This window comes from Oryza brachyantha, chromosome 2, assembly GCF_000231095.2.
Source record: "Oryza brachyantha chromosome 2, ObraRS2, whole genome shotgun sequence".
In the NCBI taxonomy this organism is placed as follows: domain Eukaryota; kingdom Viridiplantae; phylum Streptophyta; class Magnoliopsida; order Poales; family Poaceae; genus Oryza; species Oryza brachyantha.
In genome coordinates this window covers 18,657,882-18,681,981 of record NC_023164.2, presented here as the reverse complement: position 1 = coordinate 18,681,981, position 24,100 = coordinate 18,657,882, and the positions used below count along the sequence as shown (strand labels likewise).

The 24,100-nt window shown below is 43.8% G+C and overlaps 3 protein-coding genes across 3 annotated transcripts; 1 reads left to right on the top strand and 2 right to left on the bottom strand.

The window, feature by feature from the left end:
- LOC102720400 (defensin-like protein CAL1) lies at positions 1 to 826 on the bottom strand. Its single transcript, XM_006647489.2, has 2 exons — positions 629 to 826; positions 1 to 533 (listed from the first exon to the last, which is right to left on the bottom strand). The coding sequence occupies exons 1-2, from the start codon at positions 690 to 692 to the stop codon at positions 355 to 357; spliced, it is 243 nt and encodes an 80-aa protein (XP_006647552.1). The 5' UTR covers positions 693 to 826; the 3' UTR covers positions 1 to 354.
- Positions 827 to 14,082: 13,256 nt separating this feature from the next.
- On the top strand, positions 14,083 to 17,760 carry LOC102720115 (phytosulfokine receptor 1-like). The gene has a single exon (XM_006647488.3). The coding sequence runs from the start codon at positions 14,279 to 14,281 to the stop codon at positions 17,435 to 17,437; it is 3,159 nt and encodes a 1,052-aa protein (XP_006647551.1). The 5' UTR covers positions 14,083 to 14,278; the 3' UTR covers positions 17,438 to 17,760.
- Positions 17,761 to 18,958: 1,198 nt separating this feature from the next.
- On the bottom strand, positions 18,959 to 23,566 carry LOC102715739 (probable aquaporin PIP2-2). The gene is made up of 4 exons (XM_040520590.1): positions 23,170 to 23,566; positions 22,767 to 23,062; positions 20,307 to 20,447; positions 18,959 to 19,476 (listed from the first exon to the last, which is right to left on the bottom strand). The coding sequence occupies exons 1-4, from the start codon at positions 23,486 to 23,488 to the stop codon at positions 19,366 to 19,368; spliced, it is 867 nt and encodes a 288-aa protein (XP_040376524.1). The 5' UTR covers positions 23,489 to 23,566; the 3' UTR covers positions 18,959 to 19,365.
- Between the last annotated feature and the right edge of the window lie 534 nt (positions 23,567 to 24,100).

The window sequence follows — 24,100 nt, the reverse complement described above, 5'->3', positions numbered from 1 at the left end:
TTCATTACACATACCAATTATTAATGTTGAAACGCGGACCATACATAACACCATCTTGCACAGTCGCAACGAGAAATTAAACCACCACAAACTCTGACACGCGCTAATTAATCTAGCTAGTAGCTAACTAGCTGGAGAATGTGTGCTAGCGCCAGCACGTACCCAGTTTATTGCTTTATTCTAAAAGCATGGAGGATCGAAACAACTAAACAGAAGCCAAGAACAAAGGCTCGCCATGAACGAAGAACCGATGAAGGAGAGGAACTAACGCGCGCTGGTCACACAGCTAGACACAGCCGACGACGACTAGCTAGCTAGTAAGTAACGTGACCCGCGGAGACCGCGCCGCCGTGGCTAGCAGAGCTTCTTGCAGAAGCACTTGCGCTCGAGGCCGTGCGACTTGCACTCGCCGTCGGGGAAGTTCTCCGTCTTGCACACGTTGGCGCAGTTGTTGCTGCTCACACACATGCCCTTGAACCTGTGGCTCTGCGACAGGCAGTGCCTCGCCTCCGCCACCTGGGTCGTCCCCATCTCTGCACGTACACAAACCACAACCATCAACATTGCATCAGTATTAAGTTATTAGCATTGTTTAACGCAGCCAATGCAATGCTCGGTGAGAAAGCACCTGTGGCGACGAGGATGGCCAGGAGGAGGAAGACGGACGCGACCATACGACGAGAGGGAGCCATCTGCACTGCGACGAGAGACGGACGGTCACCGATGAGTGATGAGGATGCTACTAGCCTACTACTTGCTACTGCCACCGGCGCTGTGCTAGCTTGTGTTGATGGGCACAGGAGTGAGCGATGGATGGGAGAGGGTTTATATAGGGCAGGCCCCGAGCTAATAACCAAGACCAGACAATGTTTAAACTGCTATGTAAAACTAAATAAGGCCTATAACAACTACTGGATTGATTCACATGTTGCTAAGCTGGTAGCTCACCGTCACCGACCCTAATCCGAGATTCTACTGGAGCAACAGTACAAGACGCCACCGGCCCAATGGGCAGCGGCCGGCCACCCAGGCTCTGCCAATCTGACGTGTGACGACCGGATCGAAGTGGGGGTAGCACAGTGCCTACTCGTCATCTCATCTTTTCACGGGCCATGTCTTTCCACTGATGGCAAACCGTGGACGTTAGCGGGTGGTTGCGGGATCAAGAGCAGTGCACGCACGCGCAACATGGTCGCTGAAATGCTGAGCTAGCTAGCAGTTCAGGCCGGGGCCCCTCTAGCTAGCGGGCGAGCATTCAGGGTACGGCGGATTCCAAACTGGTGGCTGGCAAGCAGCGGATCGGAGGAGATAGAAGAGAGCAGCGAGCTAGCGGTGCATAGGTGACAAGATGTAGCCGCTCGTGACGAGGGGGGCACATGACATGAGCGGCCTCACCGATCGACAAGCAGGTGTGCGTGGACCGTCATCTTGGCCACGTTTGGGTGGCAGGTCGATCGATCGCACTTCACGCCTAGTCGCCTGCCCACCCGCTGGGCGGGCTGTTTCTGTGCGCTGTGAGGGGGAAGAGAAGGATCGATCGAGGCGGTAAAAAAAAGGGGGTAAACTGGCTGTAAAACGGAAAAAAAGTGGTGAACTCGGTGTGGCCGTGTACTCGTGTAGTCGTGTTCCATGCAGGCATGCGCACGGTTCGCTTCTCTTATGCCACGCTGCCACCACACTCTCTGCTCATTACGGATGAAATCGAGTTGTATAGTTTGCCGTCCGATCTAATATGACCCGTTCCGAATTTGATAAAACTAAGGATAAGGTATAGGGTTGCTAAAATCCAACGGGCATGGAATAAGGATAGAGAGCGACTATAGTACGAGATACGGGATACTTTGTATGGTTAACACCTCTTTTCTTTGGAATTGCGAGTCAACGTCTTTCCTGCCATGTGCTCATGTAGTATCAGGCAGCAAGACAATTAACTTTAAAAATAGTAGGGGGGAGTTTTAAAGCTAAGGAATACAACATCCATAAAAATAGTAGGGATGTGTTTTTAAGCCGACGAGGAGATAGGGATAAGTGGAGATGAGGCATTGTTGGCAACGGCTTTGTTGGCTAGCCAACTAAGCGGAGACGATACACATCTTCTTCCTCATGCCTTATATTGTTGGCACAAAATTCACACCGATATATCGAAGGCCTAAGATAATTACTTAACTCTACTTCAAGTCCTAGAGTCTTCGGGGTTCGAGGCGTACTAGTCAATTTGTTTTTTAAAGATGGATCAAACATTCTCGTAGATCAAATTAAATCAACCAACAATATAATGAGTCGATGGTCATTGGATACGCTCAAATAATAGCAAGCATCCACCAAACTGATCAATCTAGCTTATTATGAATAATCTTGATAGACCATACCTAACCGAGATAACGTAAGATTATACTTAAAAGGGGATAGATTAAACAGTTAGCAGATTCACCAACTATCAATCTAATAATCCAATGGCTTAAATTTGTATATAATAGCAAGATAACTCATTGGTTAGAGCTTTGGGCAAGGTATGCTGACTTAATATAAATTATTTGATAACTACAATCTAATATATCAGACCTAACCAAGAAAGTACGAGATTAAAAATAGCAAACAGTAAAGTATTAAGCCGATGTAAATTGCTCAAGTTAATTAATCAGGACAAGTCAATAGACAAAAGTATCTTATATTGAACCAATAAGATAATTAGCAGCCATACAAGATTGATGGGAATATTGATTTAACTTCAAAAAAAGGTTCCAATCTAGCCAATACGGTTATCCAGTGACAAGAACTCACTCGTGTGCCTCAAAGCTAATGCAACCAAGCCAAGAGATTGCTTTGTTGAAAACTAATACTTAATGTGGTGATGTGCCGAAGATTGTGTGTGTTAAATTGTTGCTAAGAGACCCATAGGAAAATATATTATACCCTTGGGATTTACTAGAGTTTGATTCAGTTCCTAAAAGAAAAAAAAATAGGGGAAATAAAACGTATAGAAAGAAACTGAAATAGATATGTTTGTAATTTGGCTGGTCTTGCCTTAATCCTTTAGGGCACGTACAAAGGTGTTTATTAGCTGACTCTCTTAATCGCCACGTAAGCAAATTTGGTGACGTGGAGGAAAGAGATGGGAGGAGAGATAAAAGCTGTTGTCATGCATGGCAACGGCTTAGAGTCGACTCTTATCATTTATTAAAGGAAACTTTTTTGCATGAGGGTGTATAAAAAGGAAACTAGTGTAATAAAAAATATTTTATTGCATTAATGAAGAAACCACACCTGACTCTAGCTTTATACGTATCATTTTAAAATAGACTCTTATTGCTGACGTGGCTTAAGATAGAGCCCACAATGGGCTCTACCATTGAACATGCCCTTATAGAAACCTCTTCGAGTTTGGATAGTCTTCCATCGATTTCACCAATTAATCTTTCCATAAGGCCAGTTTCAATGCATGTTTTATGGGGGTGTCATGCATATTAAATAGGGTAACACATCAGCAAAATTGTTAACTTGGCAGGGTCATTAAATAAGGGAGTTTCATGAGGTGAGAGAGGAGTTTCATCCCCATAAAACCCATCTGGCTCGGTTACCTAGTTTAAAATCTTGATAACTATGCCATAAAACCATGCATTGAGACTGGTCTAATGCTTTGTTCTGCCTTAACCACATTGGTTTCGAGCATAACGATCTGTTAATGGTGTGTTAAATATTGTCATTAACACAGAGAGAGAGAGTCTAGCTATAGTGAGAGTCAAAAACAGATCAAATCACCTCTAAATTTTGATTTATATAGCTCAATAAATTCTTTATATCAAAATCGTATATAACACGTAAAAGATTCCATTATTAGAGATTTTTAAGTATTTGGTTTAGATTTTGAAAGTGATCCACAGTTCGGAGATCTCAACCATCACCAAATCAACATACTCCTTTCATCACCGCCGACTTGTTTTGCCTTTCTCGCCGCCCGCCTCCACCTCGGTGTGTTGTGGCTCCCTTCTGCTATACTCTGGGTGGACGCAAGGGAGATGAAAGATTGGAGAGGTTGTCACCAGGAGCCCTTCCGCCAAATCTAGTGCGCTCGTGCCTCCATTGTCCTGAATTGGGTGAACAAAGTCGTTACCACCGATAGATTCATCTCCTTGAGGTCAGGGCAAATGCAATTCTTGATCTTGCCGTGGAGATGGAAAAGGCAACAATGACGACCCTAGTGGATAGCTACAAAGTTGAACCAAATTTTTGTTGGAGGAGCTCTAGCTCTACCCTTATTGCCTACATACTTACTGATAGGTGGCTCCCATCAAACATAAATAAAGAGATGACAAAGAGTCTTGCCAGAATGTGGAATACCCATACATTTCGAGGATGCATAAAGGTTAACCTCCTTATTAGACTCTATGTTTAAGTGTTTCGTATTTAAGCATAGAGTCGGGGGCTACACCTATTAGGTGTATCTCCGATGCACCTAAATTTTCATACCGTCTTTGTTATACTCTATGTTTAAATTTCCAATTTAAGCATAGAGTCGGGGGGCTACACCTAATAGGTGCATCTTTGATGCATCTATCTTCTTTCTTTCTTCGAAGCCCTCGCAACCTCTAAAATTATCATGGAGTACTTGGGATCACTCGAGAAACACTCGAAAAACGTGAAGCATATGTATGAAGCTATATCTGATGATCAACCATCTGCATGGATGATTTGCGTGGCTATGTACAACTCCGAGGACTGCTGGAAAATACCCGTACTAGGGGTATCCATAACCTATATGTATCCATATAGAAAACGGATACTGTATGAAGAAGACAACATTTTCGTGCACTTGTCGGTTAAAGTTTGGCTATATTTAGGAATGTATGCCGATATTGCTGGACTCTACTATATCTAGGCTAGATAGGCTTTGGCCTTATTAGATTAGGTCTCTATCTGTAATCTTGTCCCTCACTATATGAGGGGGGCAGGGGCACCCCCAAGAGTCATATCATATTCAGATTAGCTATTCCCTAGTTTATCTGTACACACACATATTCAATCGAATACAATTGCCAAAAACAGGAGTAGGGTATTATCTCGTCTATCAAGAGCCTAAACTTGGGTAATCCCTTGTCTTCATCTAACTATCGTTTCTCTGCGGTTTGTTAGCCATGCCATATATTATTGTTGATCCAGATCATCGATACAAAATTTTTATTATTTGTGCTAACAAGACAACCACCGTAATACACGGTGCCATGCAAGCATCACGTAGGATAAAGACCAATTCAACGTACATAGGCGCAATGTAGGATGAAACCATTGCCCAAATCGCTAGTGAAGACAAAATAAGTCAATTTTAATAGTTGAGGGAGCCTTCATATTTGGTTTATGGTTGAGAGATGCTAATCAAATTGACGCTATACTCCCTCCGGTTCTAGAATTCTACTCGTCCTGGCCAAACTGTGAATTTCAAAATTCAACACGTTCTAGTATTTTTAGTTCATTTTGGACTTGTATAGCCTTGCATGTGCACGCTGGACGCATTGGCTTCTGGCTTGAGCGCTTGCTCCCGAAGCATGCATGCAGCTGGACGCATGCAAGTTCTAGGCGCTCCCTTCCTATGCATGCATGCAGCTCCCGTGGCACTGCGCTTCCCGTCTCCTACGCTGCTCTTTAAATTGCGTCGCGGCCGTGCTGCCACCCCATCTCTCCTCGCTGCTCCGCCAATGTTGCTTGTTGTGCGCCGTTGCAAGCTGCATGAACATGGCTATCGTACCTGACTCGAAGGAGGAAGACGCGCCGGACAAGTGCAATGGTGACGCACTGGAGGACGGGGTGCCTGAGATGGAGGAGGAGGACAGGGCGCCCGAGATGAAGGAAGACGACGGCGTGCCTGCGTGCGAGCGCTACGGAAGTGTACACGCCATCGACGACTGGAAAGCTTGCTGCAATGCTCACCGCCTTACTCACCGAAAGCCATGTTCACAATGTGGTTTGTTTCACGACGTCTATGCGCTCTCGGCGTAGATTATCTATGGCCTTGATGACTTCGACTGCGAGCTTCTGATTCCTGATGTTAGTGTGCTTCGCATGGACGGCGAGACCATTCTACTACCTGAGCACGTTCTCAAAGTGCTCGACGATATGTATGCAAAGAAACAAGCTGCAAAGGAAGGCGTCAAAAAAAACATCTAGAGCATCAGTAAGTAAAAAGTTGGTTCTAGTTTCAGCAGTTCATACATTTGCTAGTTCTAATCATGATACAATTAGAATTGCCTAGTTCTAATCTTCATCTAATTGTTTGCTGCAGCAAGAATTCCCTTTGCCTCGTCAACTATTGATCTCTCACAAGCAATTTGCAGTGGAAGCTGACCTAGTGTCTCTAGTCTTTTTTTTGTTCATGTGAGGAATTTTGTACTTGTTCGATCCAGCAACCTTCATGGATTCCTTCATGACTAGATGCATAGTGAGCCAAATTCTATTAGCCTTCTCTGGAAAGTACTCATTGAAAGCATGTTTCAGTTATGAAAAAAATGTTAGAATGAGTATGCAACATAATTAACTTACATGAATGTACGAGAAAGTTTACCTCTTGCACAATTGGAACAAGATCCTGAACCGTTCTCGCTGATTTCCTGTATTGAATGGCTTGAATTGCTCGAAAGAATCCCAAATCCAATATATTGAAATCTGGAGAATTTGGAGGTTGATAAACTAGCCTAATATCGAATCCTCCTTGTTTACCAGCTTGGCAAAACAAAGGGTCATTAACGTCCAAATGTGATGGTGCATTGTCTTGAACAATGTAGATAGGATTGTGAATATCCTCTCATGGCCATTTTTCTCTAATAGCCGGCAACACCCTTTCAACCATGAACACCCTAATCACATCTCTTGTGATGTGAGTAATTGGCTTAACTTCCCATGTTCCGGCTTGCCTGTTCACGCTACTCCTCTTAGCACGTTCATAAGTCACAAGAGGGAAGCATCCAATTTTTCCATCAAAAATACAAACTCCATTATGAAACCTTGGCCGAGCTGAGGCAACCAAAAACATTAGACGTGGAATGTAGTTCTTACTTTTACTACAACGATGTGGATCATCTTCCTCGGGCAACAAGTAATATTTTGCATAATTTTGTGTAAGAAAAAACCACTTCTCATCGATGAATACATGATCAAATAAAGCTTTGAACCTTTGATCATTAGGTATGCTATCTGGATCGAGCATATCAACACACCACCGCAACCTAGTGTTCTTGTTTGCCGGTTAGGTAAGGTTTGATGTTGTTTGAATGACGTCTAAGTAGCCCTTTATGCATGTACCGAATCAACTTTGCCTTGCTAACATGGAGGCGCCTGCTCACAGCTTCTAATGTCATTCTTTCATTGAGAGGAATTCATAAAGGTTCTAAATCAATAGGAATTTCCTTATGGCCCGAACGACCTCTCTTTCTACTTGTTACATTGACCACAACACCCTGGGCTAGTGACTCTTTTCCTCTCTTCCAAATATCCTGAACAGTACGAATATGCAAACTAAATTGAGATACAACTTCATGTGTAACCCTCTTCCCTAACCTCCCATTGTTACTTCTAGCCAATAAAGTTTGGTAAGTTAGTTTTCTAACTTCATCAGTGGCATCTTTCCTTCTACTAGGACCTAGAAGTTAAAAGTAAAAATGTGTCGGCATGAAATTCAACACAGGTACAAGTGGACACAAACACAGATAGAACTTCAAGAATCAAAACCTTGCGCAGGTGCCTCCATCTCTAACCCATCACTACCACCACCACCACTTGTTTCCTCAGTAAACCCATCACATCACTGTCATCATCACCTAAGCACAGAAAAAAACATGCCAATCAAACACAAGTAAAAAAAATACAAATCAAAAGCAGAATGGGCAAGTTCAAAATAGAAACCTTGATCCGTTGCCTCAATTTCTAATTCATCAGTCAAGTCCATAGTATCATGTTCAAAGTAAAGGTTAAATCCACCTGCAAGACTGAATATTAGCCGGTTCTACTACCAAAAGTATGATTAAAAAAATTTTAAATAACAAACTGACCATATTGAGGTGCTTCAAAATTGATGGCACCATCATCTAGTGGCAAGTTCAAATCGATGAAATCATCATCTTGTGCCTCCATGTTTAAATCAAATCCTATTAAAGAAAACTAAGAACTGATGACATGCTGAAATGATGGTTGCACCGGAACTAAAGAAAGAAGAAGAAGAAGTAAAGTATTACCGTTGTCTTGTTCCACCTCCAGAGGTTCCAGGTTGAGATCAAAAGCTGGAAAAAACTGCGCCATTTCCAGTCCCTGGAAGATGCACCGGAGGATGCACTGCTGGCCGCCTGCTTTCTGCTTTCACGGCGGGAACGAATAACCAAAAAATATGCAAAGCATGATTCGAACCTACAACCTCAAGAAACCAGACTCACTAGGCTAGCCAATCCGGTGGAGGGCAGTTGTTGAATGAAAACAACCCCGAGATGTATTTAATAAGGGCAAACATGGAAGACTAGACCTAAATTAATCACATCTTGGTATACTAAACTATGTCCTAAACGAGTAGAATTCTAGAACCGGAGGGAGTACTTGAGAAATGTAAAGTAGACTTTTTCCTCAGCGGAACTTCTGGTGCGGCCCATGTGTACTCTATTGGGCTGGATGCTGCTTCAGCCTTAGCGACCACCATCAAGAGCCCATAGCACTGAAAATGGGTCATGCGACATCGTGTTATAAAACAAAAGATGAAAAGATTAAGAAAGGGACAGCTTATCTTGGATAAGTTTTTAAAACATTTGCAGAAATGCAAAGCAGCACCTAGATATATTGTGATGATGCATATTTCATATAGAGTATAAAGGCATCGAGCCTATACGACTCTTTCGCTGTCCGTGTCACCGGGCACTTCAAAGGCTCAAAGTTTGCACTGAAAGTGAATACTGTAAATAGTTTACCATGTATTTACCGGCAAAGTGCCGAACCCAATCTAAGAATGCAAGTAACATGTGAATAGTCTATTGAGTTATTGCTCTGATTGTTTGAAAGGGGCTACTTCAAAAAATGCATCAAGAGAAAAAAAAAATCAAGCGACATTTGATTATGCAAGCCGACCAACCGATAGAAGTAGCTGCTATTTACTGACCGTACGTGTCCAGTGTCCACTAACCCTTTATCGAACTTTTTCCTTCTTTTGGGGTTTTCACGCGTTCGAATATGCGCTCTTTATACTCCTTGACGAGTTAAACACCACCAAAGTCCTAGTTCTTTTCTAGTGTTGCTGGCCACTTTTACCACCACTGATGAAATCTGTAGTGCAAGTATAACTCAACTATGCAAATAGAGGGCCTTTTTTAAGCTAGAATTTCTGCAAGTTGCCATGTTGATCTGCGCTTTTAATTTGTATGTTTATTTCCTCATATGCTTGAGAATTGAAATCATCCAGAAGGCTGGCTAATACCCTTTTCTTTTTCATGGAAGACTTGGTAGTACCTCTACTTTACAGTCATGTCTGTATACTACGGCCACTTAAAATTCATAATCTAAAGGTCGTCAATGAAGGCCGCCTTGCTATATCTAACCGTTCAGTACTAATATGTTAGTATTATTACCAAACCACTCATAATATAAATATAGAACGATCCAGGCGGCACCATGTTATTCTATACGCACACCGGCACACGATTAATTAACCAAAGATTCGATGCACACATGCGGAGGAAGGCCACCGGAGAGATCGATCAATCAGCAAACCGCCCCTGCACTGCAGCCGCTAGCGTTCCACCAAAGGAAGCATGAACCGAAGTCCACTGAAAGCTGGAGTCACGCAACGGCAAATCAGTCTTGAGCCGATGAGTTGCTTTGGTGGATAGTTTCGTTCCGCTATCTATATTAGGCTTCGTCGAGAGCTTCTTTTTTTTTATCTTTTTCTATATTTGGATTTTTACTCCTACTTATTTTAAATCAAATTGACAGTTCTTCTGTCGTTTTTTTTAAAAAAAAAGTCAGAGTGACCCATAATACATAGCAGGGCTAGCAGCGAGCGATAAGGCAGTGGCAATTCCCGTTTGCACCCTGCAGCGCCGCTTTCTTTCAGCGCTGCCTTGGATTGGATGTGCTGGTGCTGCTGCTGCTGCTGCTGCTGCTGCTGCGCCTCTAACGATCCGCGACCGCGACGCGTACCGCCCCCCGCCCGCCTCGGTTGGTTAGGTGTAGTGACGGAGAGATAAAAGCGGTCGCAGCAGGCGATCGACGCCGAGCTGGCGGGTCCGCGCGCGTGGTGGCCGTCGCTCGCGGGTCGTGGCGTGGCACACGTCGCGGTCGCGCGCGCGCGCTGACGCTAAAAGCGCCCGAGCGCGCCCGGCCGTGGATCGATCGATCGGGGAGTTCAGGGCGCACGCACGCACGGGCGCGAGTGGCGGCGGCGGCTGCGTGGCACTGGCACGGCGGGTGATGTCACCGGGGGCAGCGAGCGAGCGGAACGAACACGCGGGGGGAACCGAAGGTTTTGGTGGCCACTCACTACGGGGGTGAGAGGAGAGAAAAACTAGCATTATCTCCGGTCGGGAGGATCGAATCCATCGATCGGGTGGTACACACCACGGGGTTCGTTAGTGGCCAGTGGGCTTGCGTTTACAAGCGAGATAAGGAGCGCCATTAGCCACGGGAATCTGGTTCCGCGTGCAACTTCGATTAAATTTCGCTGGGCAGGCTAGGCTAACCTTGCGCTATGATTGTTAGTCCATCGATCGCGCGGATATGTTCTTAGGTAAAGCGTTTTTGTAAAAGGGATCGAAGGGATACGCACTAAAAACATGAATCATTGATGCAGGTTATACAGGACTGTCCCCTAAAACCATCGGTCAGGCATTTTGTTCCGTAAGGGGGAGATAAGGGTGTGGAGGTTGCGTTTTAAGATGACCGATATTGATTGTACTCAAGTATATGATTTATTTATAATTATTTTAAAATAAAAATAAATAATTAACTACTGCAAAATTAAAATTTTACTCTATAAAGATCAAATGATTAGCTTTTATGAAAAAAAAATTATACAAAACACATCGTTTAGAAACTTAAAAAGTATGACCACGAAAGTCCCTAATAGGAAATGAACGGATCTATACTGCACGGGATGAGCGTCGGATATGGATGGTATGTGAGCACTGGTTAACCACATCCTAAATTACTTATTTTAGTTGGACAATTGTGTGGAAAATATTGAATTAAGAGAGAAGTCATATGATCCGTTATGTATTACACTGACCCTCGTGGGTATATTTATAGCGTACATATGAGATATAAACTTAGAGTATAAGATAAATATTCTATTGTATCTCTTTAGAATTTTATCTTTATCTATAAAGTTTCTATTGAACACTGTTATCTCTAACCGTATATATTTATATCTCTAACAAATCGTAGAAAAGATGTTACATGAACTTATTACTAACTATAGAGATGCACCTCATATTATATCATGTCAAAGCATCTAGCAAAAAAACATAAGGTAGGAAACTCGTTCATTTTTTTCCTTGAATAATTATCCCAAATCATTTCTCTATGTATTTATTCAGTCATTCGGTATAAAAGACACATACTACAACCTCACTTCACTTGTGCAAGAGATGGTTTCCCTCGATCAATCAGACGCTTAATCAAATGAAACAACTGTAGTTGACAATAATCCATACAATTAATGATGGTTATTACTTTATAATGGTGTGAATTAATTGTACCTTGCGTATGGTTGTGCAATGTTAAAATTGCAGAAGTTCCTCGCAAGGTGCACGTGGTTATAAATTGATGGCACTCAGCAAAGACGAGATTTTTCTCCCAAAGGACGGTCAATGGAAAATGGCCGGCATACATGATGTGATTGTTCATTAAAATTAACTCGGATATCGTAGTCCAACAATGGGCACATTGCCCGGCGAAAAAGCAGTGGGGGAAATTTGATGGTTTCATTGCATGCACGCCAGAAACCCTTTTGCAAAATCACGGTATGGAGCGTGCAATGTAGTTCCTTTACTACGAGACCATTTATTTACACACATCGTTACTCTGTACAATTCTTTTTTTTCATTTTAATTTAATTCAGGTGGGAATCTCTCCCCGGTAAAAAGAAAAACATGCACACACATACTACAGCCCTTTTTACGTTGATCCATAAAGTCGTGCGCCATAGTTTTACTGCACCACTAAGGAGTTTCTCCACCAACCTTATTTTGTTTTTAGTGGAACACGACCGTGCAAAATTCTACTCAGTGTGAGAGTCCACCCTTCCGTCTCATGAGCAACACCGGCAATTTGTGGAGAAAAAGGAGGTAAAGGAAAAGTATGAAAGTTACCTTGGATACATAGTTGGATGGTAAGCGGTGGCGTAGCATTTCGGTAACTGACAACGCCTGCCTGAGCGGCCGTAAAAACGAAATGCACGGCGTCAGTAAAGTTGCATCGTATCTGTCCAGTTTTTACTTTGATAGGCCCATCCATGTTTTGTGCAAAGTCTACATACTTTTTAACTGCGCAAATTACTGAAGCCCGCCCGCTGGTAAGTAATTGCGCAAGAAAGCGATCTGTAATCTGTCAGGAGGCGGCGAAATCTGCAATCTAATTGCAGCAACAAGTTAAAGTTCCACAATCTTTTAAAAGAATCACATGCTTGTCGACTTGCTAATGTACCTATCAACCAGTATCACGTCCAATTTCGTCTCTTTTATTTTCCTCAGCATAATCGAAATTTAGGTGGTGGTACATGTAAGGATTTATCCAGAGAAGACCTTTAGCCCGATCAAATTAATGGCCATTGAGACTTTTAAAACGCGATAATTCAAAAGAAGAAAAAAAACTCTTGATTTTATCTAAAATTCCTTTGTTCTAAACTTCGACCTGGACCGCACAAGTACTGCCAAAGGATTGCTTATCTTGCTGGCGTCGTCAACCACAAATCTTGCCGAGTAGTTTCGCCGGTACTTGGCATCGTACAAGTGTTTGGAGCCGTGCACGCCCGTGCACATACTTTTAGCTAACCAACGACAAATATTTCATATAGAGCATAATAATATTTTTTTTCTCCCTGGCGGTCGGGACGAGGCGTTGGCGCTGGCACGGCCGAAAGCGGCTGCACACGTGTCTCTTGGCGCTGGCGGTTGACTTTTCCTGCCAGCCTGCTATACATAATCCGTAACCATGTCGCCTTCGTCCACCAGATTTCCTGCAGAATGTCCAGTGTTTCTTTGCAGGTAAAATTCAGTCTTATGAGCCTGGCGGGTTATGGGTAACTGCTAGGTATCCCCTGGTACTCTTGTAGGCGTTATTCCATGATTTCCATTTTGACATTGTTGTCCATCGCTAGCGTCAACTAAGTGCAGATGTAATGATGTTCGCAGCAATGTGGTTAGCGTTTCTTTTTTTCTTTTCTGATGCCCTCTGTGCAATTTGTTGGGTTATTATCTTCAACGGCCACGCTTTCACGGTTTGTGAGAAGTACTCCTTCCGTCCCAAAATAAACCAATTTTTCACTTTTTATATATAATTTTTGGCTCTTCGTCTTATTAAATTTTTTTTTATTAATATTTTTGTTTTTATTAGATGATAAATTATGAATAGTACTTTACGTGTGACTAATTTTTTCTAATTTTCTGAAAATTTTTCAAATAAGACGGATAGTCAAACGTTGGACATGAAAACAGAAGAATTCATTTTTTTTTGGACAGCGGGAGTATTTTTTGGACAGAGAGAGTAGGACACCAAAGAGAGTAGGACACCAAAGGGACTGCTAACAGTGTAGTTATCTGATTCTATTATATCTATTAATATACTCTGCTATGCAGGTTCTATCCTTAGAATGGCTTGCTATCGTGCTAGTTATAATAATCATTTCAATAAAAACTGCCAAAGGGAAGGAAAGGGAGAAAGAAAAGGATGGTTAGGCCAAATTTGAAAAGAAGTCAAAAGATTTCCGACCATGGATTGTTCGAGCAAGTTGACAGAGACAATCAATTCCCCCGAAGAAAAATCGGGTCTCCCCTCGGCTGAGTGCATACACAATCACAGGTCAAAACCGGAGCACGCCACGCCGCCCCCCTGACCTCCCTACTACTGTCGTATCGTCTCCCACCTCGCCTCTCCTTCCCTTTTCCATCGCTTCACCATTGTTGCTTGGGGTGCAAGCGCCCATCAGAGGCCAGTTTTATGCACCAAAATGGATTACATATCACACATCTCCTGAAAAAGACCAAACGCGGAGGCTTCTTCGTTGCCCAGCACCATCATCAGCATAGCTCTTCTTTCTTCTATGGGGTGTTCTTTGATGCAACTCACCACCACATGCCCATGGCGTTTCTTCTTCTACTTGTCTGTCCAACTGCTGCTCCTCTCTCCAAGCAACTCCTTGAATCAAAGCTACTGCGACCCAGGTGATGCTAGTGCACTGCAGGGCTTCCTGCAAGGTCTCGGGGGGAGTGGCATCAGTGGCTGGATGGTCTCAAATGCCACTTCTGAAACAGCCAATTGTTGTGTTTGGCCTGGAGTCAAGTGCAACGATGGTGGCCGGGTCATTGGGCTGGACCTCCAAAAAATGAAGCTAAGGGGCGAGCTGGCAATCTCGCTCGCGCAGCTGGACCAGCTCCAGTGGCTCAACCTCTCCAACAACAACCTCCATGGTGCCGTCCCGGCAACCCTGGTCCAGCTCCAGAGGCTACAACGTCTCGATCTTAGTGACAATGAGTTCTCTGGTGAATTCCCGACCAACGTGTCTCTCCCAGTGATTGAGGTCTTCAATATATCCTTCAACTCGTTCAACAAACAACATCCCACGCTCCATGGTTCATCACACCTGGCTATGTTTGATGTGGGATTCAACATGTTCACGGGGCACATTGATACCAGCATCTGTGATCCAAATGGAGTGATCAGGGTGCTTCGCTTCACATCGAATCTCTTCTATGGGGACTTCCCAGCAGGGTTTGGGAACTGCACAAAGCTCGAGGAGCTATATGTTGATCTAAATGGAATTACCGGGAGGTTGCCAGATGATCTTTTCAAGCTGTCTTCCCTGAGGAACCTGTCGCTGCAGGAGAATCAGCTGTCTGGTAGGATGACATCAAGGTTTGCTAATCTGTCCAGCCTTTCTAAGCTAGACATATCTTTCAATTCATTCGCAGGGTACCTTCCAAATGTTTTTGGTAGCCTTGCCAAGCTTGAGTATTTCTCTGCACAATCTAACTTATTCAGTGGTCCATTGCCTTTCTCACTGTCTCATTCACCGTCACTGAAGATGTTGTACCTGAGAAACAATACACTCCATGGACAGATCGATCTCAAATGCTCGGCAATGTCAAGTTTGAATTCACTTGACCTTGGCACAAATAAGTTCATCGGCACGATAGATGCTCTGTCAGATTGCCAACATCTGAGAAGCCTGAATCTTGCCACAAACAACCTCACTGGTGAAATTCCCGATGGTTTCAGGAACCTTCGGTCTCTAACTTATATCTCACTTTCCAACAATAGCTTCACCAATGTGTCCTCAGCATTATCTGTCCTTCAAGGTTGTCCAAGCCTAACAAGCCTCGTGCTGACAAAGAATTTCCATGATGGGAAGGCCTTGCCGATGACTGGAATAGATGGTTTTCATAACATCCAAGTGTTTGTCATTGCTAATAGCCATCTTTCAGGATCAGTACCTTCATGGATAGCAAACTTCAAGCAATTGAAGGTGTTGGATTTGTCATGGAATCAATTGACTGGGAATATTCCTGCATGGATTGGCAACCTTGAGCATTTATTTTATTTGGATCTTTCTAATAATACACTATCTGGAGGAATTCCAGACAGTCTAACAAGCATGAAGGGTCTTCTTGCCTGCAACAGCTCACAGCAATCCACAGAAACCGATTATTTTCCTTTCTTCATTAAAAAGAACAGGACCGGCAAAGGACTGCGGTACAATCAGGTTAGCAGCTTCCCGCCCTCACTAATTCTCAGCCACAACAAGCTCATAGGTCCAATATTACCAGGCTTTGGGAGCCTCAAGAACCTGCATGTCTTGGACCTCAGTAACAACCATATTTCTGGTATGATTCCTGATGAGCTATCAGGCATGTCGAGTTTGGAATCCTTGGATTTGTCACATAACAATCTTACTGGGAGCATTCCTTCTTCATTAACCAAGCTGAATTTTCTATCAAGCTTCAGTGTGGCATTCAATAATCTAACTGGTGCAGTTCCATCAGGAGGGCAATTCTCAACATTCACAAGTTCTGCTTATGAGGGGAACTCAAAACTCTGTGGAATCCGCTCTAGCTTGGCACAATGTCAGCCGTCTCACATTCCTACCATGTCTGTAAAGAAGAATGGAAGAAATAAAGGTGTCATATTAGGAATAGCTATTGGCATTGCACTTGGAGCAGCATTTGTGTTGTCTGTTGCTGTTATACTTGTATTGAAGAGTAGCTCCAGAAGACAGGACTATATAGTTAAGGCGGTTGCAGATACAACTGAAGCTCTTGAATTAGCACCAGCCTCACTGGTTCTTTTGTTTCAGAACAAGGATGATAGCAAGGCCATGACTATCGGTGACATATTGAAATCGACAAACAACTTTGATCAGGCAAACATAATTGGTTGTGGTGGCTTTGGGCTAGTGTACAAAGCAACATTGCCAGATGGAGCAACGATTGCCATTAAAAGGCTGTCAGGTGATTTTGGCCAGATGGAGCGTGAGTTCAAAGCCGAGGTGGAGACTTTATCAAAAGCTCAACATCCTAATCTTGTGCTTCTGCAGGGTTATTGCAGGATTGGCAATGATAGACTACTGATCTACTCTTACATGGAGAATGGTAGCCTAGACCATTGGCTTCATGAAAAGCCTGATGGTCCATCTAGATTAAGTTGGCAAACGAGGCTTCAGATAGCAAAAGGAGCGGCAAGAGGTTTAGCATACCTACACTTGTCATGCCAACCCCATATACTCCACCGTGATATCAAGTCAAGCAACATACTTTTAGATGAGGAGTTTGAAGCTCATTTGGCTGATTTTGGGCTTGCTCGGCTTATTTGTCCCTATGACACACATGTGACAACTGATCTAGTTGGCACACTAGGCTACATCCCCCCTGAGTATGGCCAGACTTCAGTAGCCAATTTCAAAGGTGATGTTTATAGTTTCGGCATTGTTCTTTTGGAGTTATTAACTGGAAAGAGGCCTGTAGATATGTGCAAGCCGAAGGGAGCTCGAGAGTTGGTCTCGTGGGTTTTGCGTATGAAAGAAGAAAACCGTGAAGCTGAAGTATTGGACCGTGCAATGTATGACAATAAGTTTGAGATGCAAATGATGCAGATGATCGACATTGCCTGTTTGTGCATAAGTGAGTCACCTAAACTAAGGCCCCTAACCCATGAACTAGTACTATGGCTTGACAACATTGGTGGTAGCACCGAAGAGACAAAGTGAGGCAAATTACATAATAGCAACCATTGTGGAAATCCATGTGATCAAATTCACCCCCACCGCATTTTTCTCTGTGTTGAATTTTCTTCCACAGTGATGTGAGATAATGTGTGATGATTGTATACAAAATAAGAGTTCCAGGGGGTCTAACCTGCTAATTCAATAACAGCAGAAACTTTGTGTACATCATGTGTAGAAATTGCAATTTTCTGATAGATAATGAAATTTGTCTGCTTCTTTTTGCTCTTTGCTCTGAACTTTTGATCTGAGATGCTGTAAGTAAGGACATAATTGAATGGTTATTAGTTCTTCAAATATGTTTGGACACACTGCACAAATCTGTATGTTCCTTACATTTCCCACCATATCGTACTACCTTACATAATTTATAATTGACCGTTACGGTATTTTGGAACTTAAGAAATTAACATAACTGTGAGGACATGTACAAATTATTCCTGTTTGCTGCAAGCTTCAGCATCGTTTACTGGTGTTTCAGATAATAATGTTTTGAGATCAAAACTAGTTGTCCTTGAATACTCCCTTAAGTCCTAGCTTGCCAACCACGCAGTAACGGAAAATTTAGTTCAATATTCCCCATCCCCAGAGAATCTTCTCATGGTTGTGCGACTTGTTTCTGTTACCTATAATCCTATATTACTGCTGAATAAACACCCCCAACAATTTCTAGTTGATATACGTGAAACCTCAGCTATGGAGAAGAACAACAGAGCAAACATGGCTTTCTAAGCATACCTGGCGCTCGGTGGTAGCCCCTTGGCTCAGGCATTCCGTCGAGCAGGTGGCATGCGCCCGAGGCCATGAGTCCCAGCCACCACCCGACCAGCGCACGTCCCCTTCCACTGCGAGTCTGCGACGCCACGCCCAATGGCAGAACTCAGCCACCAGCGGGCCTCGCCGTTCGTCGCCCACCGCGCTCGATGTATCACGGCCGCGCCACGCACGCGACGCGTACTAGAGTGGTGGGGCTCCAGCCTCCAGGAGGAGAGATCAGCAACCCTCAGGACGACATTGCGGGCCCGACGGGACTTGGCGGTCTTCCTCTTCAGTGCATCGCATGGAGAGAGCATGTGGCGAGGGGCATCCGCGCACGTCGCCGATCGATCGCCGGCGGTGCGAACCGGACGAAGGCCGAGGCAGCGGCAGTTCGCCATCGCGCAGCGGCCAAGCCTTCGTCTCGGTGACGGTGAAGCCCCAGCCAGCCTCGCCGGTGCGCAAGACCCAGCAAAAGCGCTTTGCCCTGCCCGGGCCGAGGCTTCCAGATACAAGCCCAAAATCTTGCACTACACGACAAAGCAGCGGTAAGGCCCATGCTAGGCCAGAGAAATTGGCCCATGTACCAACCACCGGCCCGTATAAAATATGGCTCTCTCTTCCCCTTGGAATTCCTTTTGGTCTTCGCATTTTACAAGCAGGTTTCATCGTGAATTCATAGACCTCACTCTCTCACGCAGCCGAGGATTTGGATACATCCCCACGGAAATGCATGCAAGCAAGCACCGGTACATGCACAATAAAATCGAACATAGTAATATAACTATATAAATTTTGAAATCCTCCAGATGCATACATACATACATGAAGAATGTGAAGGAAAACTAGGCAAGCTTGGAAGGACCAGAGGCAAGCAAACAAACATTAGCGTCCGGCCTTCCGCGAACACATGGATATATATCAAAGGAACGGAGACCATATACATGCAACATGAGATAGTTACGTAAAGTAAAACGCAGTAGATAGAACCATCGTATCCACGAGGCGATCGATCGAAATATGCACGATGCGAAGACTGAACCGAAGAACTGGCGATCCGTTTTGTGATCTAGCGCTGGACCGATCGAGGCGGCCGTTTCTTGTACGCGTATCTACACTTCAACGCCACCTCGCGCGCGCGCGCGCCGCCGCCGCACTCAGGCGTTGCTCCGGTAGGACCCGAGCTTGGCGGCGCTGGCCCTCAGCACGTACTGGTGGTAGGCGGCGGCGATGGCGGCGCCGATCAGGGGCCCCACCCAGAAGATCCACTGAACGAACAAGCACAAACGTCATTACCGTCAGAGTTAATTAATTGTAGATAATGCAAGTTATCATTAGCTTTTTTTTAGAGAATAGTCCCTCGGACTCGAAAAGTAATAACGAAAATGGCTAATCCAATAGATATCCACTCAGATATATGCAGCTATTTTTATTTTGAGAACTTAGCCTAAGTAAAGGACTTAGCCTCTCAAATACCTAAATCTGAAATTCATGCTCCTATAGAGATTTGAACCAAAACCTTAGGTGCTACTCAGGTCACTGCAACCATTAGGCTACATGCCCTTTCACTATCATTAGCTAATTAATTGTTAATTAATGCTCACTGATTATCTTCTAATGATTTGGTTAGGCATGGTTTCCAAGAAGCTTATGCAGTTAAATGATCGATCAACAGCCAAGGTCTACAGCAAATGGGTCGTTGTAGGTGTTGGCATCTTCTAGGTGGCTGAAGTTAGTGGGGATGAGGTTGTATATTGTGTTCATGAATGCATATGTCATGCATAAGCTAGACAAATCACACTTAAACAAATCGATCAAATGTCACAAGCCATCTGTTTATACTTTACAGACTTATCCTGAGCCATTCGTTTATATATATTGGGGATTGTTCATGCATTTGTCAGCTAGCTAATACGCATGAGCAAATTAGTCAACACAGTTCCTGTGTGTGTATGCGTATCACTGTCTACTTAGCTTGAATTTGTTGACACGTACTAACAGATGGTTACTTGTGACCAAAGTTTGTGCATCAGTGGACAATCTAGTTCTTGACCATTGGTACTTGATTAAGGTAAATACTTAGTCAGGGGGTACGCACTTGGTCATCCCAGGCTTTGTCATTGTTGTAGATAACTGCGGCGCCCAAGCTCCTCGCCGGGTTAATGCCGGTGCCGGTGATGGGGATGGTGGCGAGGTGGACCATGAACACCGCGAATCCAATGGGGAGAGGAGCCAGCACCTGAACACATTGACAAAAAAAAACGTTAGAAACCAAAATCATCGAGCAAAACTATGCTCGACAGATATTTGCTCCGATCCAATAAAAAGTAACTCGAGGTATCGGTACCTCGAGGTACTAAATCATTTCTTATCATTGGATCTAGCTGAGTATGATGCGTGATGTTAAATTTAACGATCAGAAATGATTTGGTGCCGCGAGGTATCGGTACTTCAAGATACTTTTTGTTGAACCGTAAAATTGCTCTTTTATATATATATATATATATATATATATATATATATATATATATATATATATATATATATATATATATATATATATATATATATATATACACACACACACACACACACACACACACACAATATACTAGCGTCTGGCGATACCAAACAGCAAATGACAAACACAGGGTACAGTTTTTAACTTCGTTCCAAAACCATCTCCAACCCAATAGTGACCAGAAATGGATCATGTTTTTTTTTTGTTAAATACAAAATGTTTTTCGTGGTCCTGGGAATGGATGGCTCACCAAAATCTGGAGGAGAAATATATCTGCAGGATGCTGTTCATTTCATATTGTCAGAAATTTCTCTTGGAATTTTGTTATTTGTTCCTATCCAAAGATCAATATATCTTCATTAAGTACCGACAATTTGCGATTTGCCACCTCACATTTGCTCCGGACGACAGCAGGACAGGGACTACTGACAAAGGCGCCGCCTACGCAATGGAATCGTCCTATCTGTTTATTTGAACATACGCAATGCATATATCCGGCAAGAACAGGTGTCTGATGTTGAGTGGAGTGTAATACAGTTAGGGCCACTGGTATTGCGTGATTAAGTTTGTTCCTTCGTTGTCATTAAAATGCTTAGTTTGTCAGGATTCTTGAACTTGCATGGCTTGTTAACTACTGCACTCTGTATGAACAGGTAATGCTGGCATGCATTAGAAAAATAATACTCGTGCTATCTTCTACTAGTAGAAATTCAGAGTTTTTTTTAATGTAGTTGAATAAAAGATGATCTTCAAATTACTTGTGCGTGTTAAAGCTCACAAGGTCGGGCACACGGTAGCGTCTTTGTGCTAACAAAGATGTTAGCTAGGATTAATTAAGATCAGGAGTTTGTGATCAAAGCCCTGCTACGGTGCTACCATGGTTAATGTGATATTTGTGCAAAATATATTATCAAGAGGTCACCTGTCGTATTCGGGTGAAGGCGTGGGGTGGGATGGTTTAGCGTTGCTATCACAAATGATATGGAGTATTATGTATGTTTAGTCCAGAATAAATCATACCAGACTTTTTGATAACGTAAAAGAATATGTTGACATAAGTTTTGTCAATGATTCATCAAATTTTAGTGTAGTTTTAAGAGCGAGAAATTCTACGGTTATGAAATTTGGTACTCCCTATTGCTTACTAGTAATAATGGTTAGATTATGTTTGAATGCACATGCTCTTCCACCAAGCTATCACAACGATTATTTTGCCGGAAAAAAAACTAAAATTTATTGAAATGTTATTCTTCTTCCACCAAGCTATTTATTTATTCTCTTTATATTTTTTTTCACGAAGCTAAGTTCGGCAAGCTCCGATGATGTGATGAGTACTTTTCATTTGGACTGCTGTTTTAATCTGACACCCTGCAAAGACAGACTAAAATTCAAAGGATGTACTGTGCATATATATTCATCTATTAGTAAGGTTGTGTACTTTTATTAGATAAAGATGAAAGATTATCTGATATTTATTATAGCTATTTTATAGCATAAATAATTGAATTTACTTTAGAAATAAGATATATGATCACTTCTATATAGAAAATTATTGTAAAAAAATGTCATTTAGCAGATGAAAATTGTGTGTGTAAAAGCTCAGAAATAATCCACCCTAAAAAATGCAGCCTAAGTGCTGCTCCAAACGTTTTGTCCATAAATAATTACATTTTCATGATTACATAATCTAGTTTTTCTGCAATTTACTAATTAAAGTAGCTAGGACTAAGTAAGTTCTTCCAATGCAAAGCCTAATGTATTCAACGGCTTTTTCAAAACACCTCTGTTAGACTGTTACCCCTGCACCAATCAATATCAACTTATCAAGCTCTGCCACTGGTCACTAGAATCAACTCTGAAGTAGCTATCGATCGACTCTGATGAAGTGTGCAGTAGTAGACTGACTAGTAGGCGTACCAGTTAAGGCCGTCTTCCGTTACGCTGCTGGACTGGAGTATACTAAACGCAGTGCATGTATGTACGTACGATACGTGTGTCAGTGATCAGTGTGTGTATGCAACTGTGTGTCACACTCACCGGGACGTGGGAGTCGCGGGCGCTGCGCTTGGGGTCGGTGGCGGAGAAGACGGTGTAGACGAGCACGAAGGTGCCGATGATCTCGGCGCCGAGGCCGGTGCCCTTGGAGTAGCCGGAGCTGAGCTCGTTGGCGCCGCCGCCGTACCGCACGTAGTACGAGCTCTGGAACCCCTTGACGAGCCCCACGCCGCAGATGGCGCCCAGGCACTGCGCGACGATGTACAGCACCGCCCGGATCAGCGACACCTTCCTCGCCAGGAACAGCCCGAACGTCACCGCCGGGTTGATGTGCCCACCTGCACCGCACACGTACACACCGTTGAGTTCCTTGCGTTTGATTCAGTTTCGCGCGTCGTCGGTATGCATGATTATCGATCGGTCGATCTGGTAGCTAGCTAGGGACCTGAGATGCCGGCGGTGCAGTAGACGAGGATGAAGATCATGCCGCCGAAGGCCCAGGCGATGCCGAGGATGCCGACGCCGCTGCAGGCGGCGTCGGTGGTGTTCACGGTGGCGTCCGACTGGTGCTTGTACCCGATGACGGTGGCCACGGTGATGTACAGGAAGAGGAGCGTCGCGATGAACTCGGCGATCACCGCGCGGTACAGCGACCACTTGGTCAGCTCCTCCACGTCGATCAGCGGCGCCGGCGGCGGGTCCGTGTAGTCCTTGGCCGAGAACTCGCCGCCCTCGGGCGCCGATGCCTCAATGTCCTTCGCCATTGAGCACTGCAGCTAGCAAGAGCACTAAGAACCAACAAGCTAAGCTGACGCTAGCTAGCTCTGTGCTTTGCTGCGATTGTGTGTGCAGTGGTGTCAAAGAGGTAGGAGAGGTATATATGGGGGACGAGAGGACGGCTCGTGCCACAGACAGGTCGAGCTCATCTGCTCAATGATGGATGGGTTATAGATTGATTAGTGACAGATTAGTCAAGGATAAGGGATTAATGGTTTTCTGGTTAGGGTTTTCTGTGTTAGAATTTGCCGCCCACAACCGACTCTGCCTCATCATCATGTCACTCCAAAGCCGAACTGGTGGCTAGTGATTAATCGGAGGGATTATTCTAAGTGATGTGCTTACATACTGTTTTGCCCCAAAAAAAGAAAACAAATTGGTCTGAACTTCAGCTCTCAGCCTCCTACTGATTAGTGGTCCAGTTTTAGTGATGCACTGTATATATGACTTCAGCTAGCTTAGGGGGATTGAAGAGCTAAATGGGCGGCTAAAGCCAGGCACAATAAACTAGTTTTAGTACTATGTATCTACTCAGCTCTTCGCTAGCTGTTCACTGCTCAATTTTTATTGCATGCCAAATGCATGGTTGATTTCTTCTC

Bases quoted from the DNA above. Each gene is read 5' to 3' on its own strand.
- LOC102720400 (XM_006647489.2), bottom strand. From the start codon at position 692: ATGGCTCCCTCTCGTCGTATGGTCGCGTCCGTCTTCCTCCTCCTGGCC. The intron at 534-628 runs GTGCTTTCTCAC...GTGTACGTGCAG, and splicing joins GGCCATCCTCGTCGCCACAG to AGATGGGGACGACCCAGGTG.
- LOC102720115 (XM_006647488.3), top strand. From the start codon at position 14,279: ATGGGGTGTTCTTTGATGCAACTCACCACCACATGCCCATGGCGTTTC.
- LOC102715739 (XM_040520590.1), bottom strand. From the start codon at position 23,488: ATGGCGAAGGACATTGAGGCATCGGCGCCCGAGGGCGGCGAGTTCTCG. The intron at 23,063-23,169 runs GTCCCTAGCTAG...TGTGCGGTGCAG, and splicing joins CTGCACCGCCGGCATCTCAG to GTGGGCACATCAACCCGGCG. The intron at 20,448-22,766 runs GTGAGTGTGACA...CAATGTGTTCAG, and splicing joins CCCGCGACTCCCACGTCCCG to GTGCTGGCTCCTCTCCCCAT.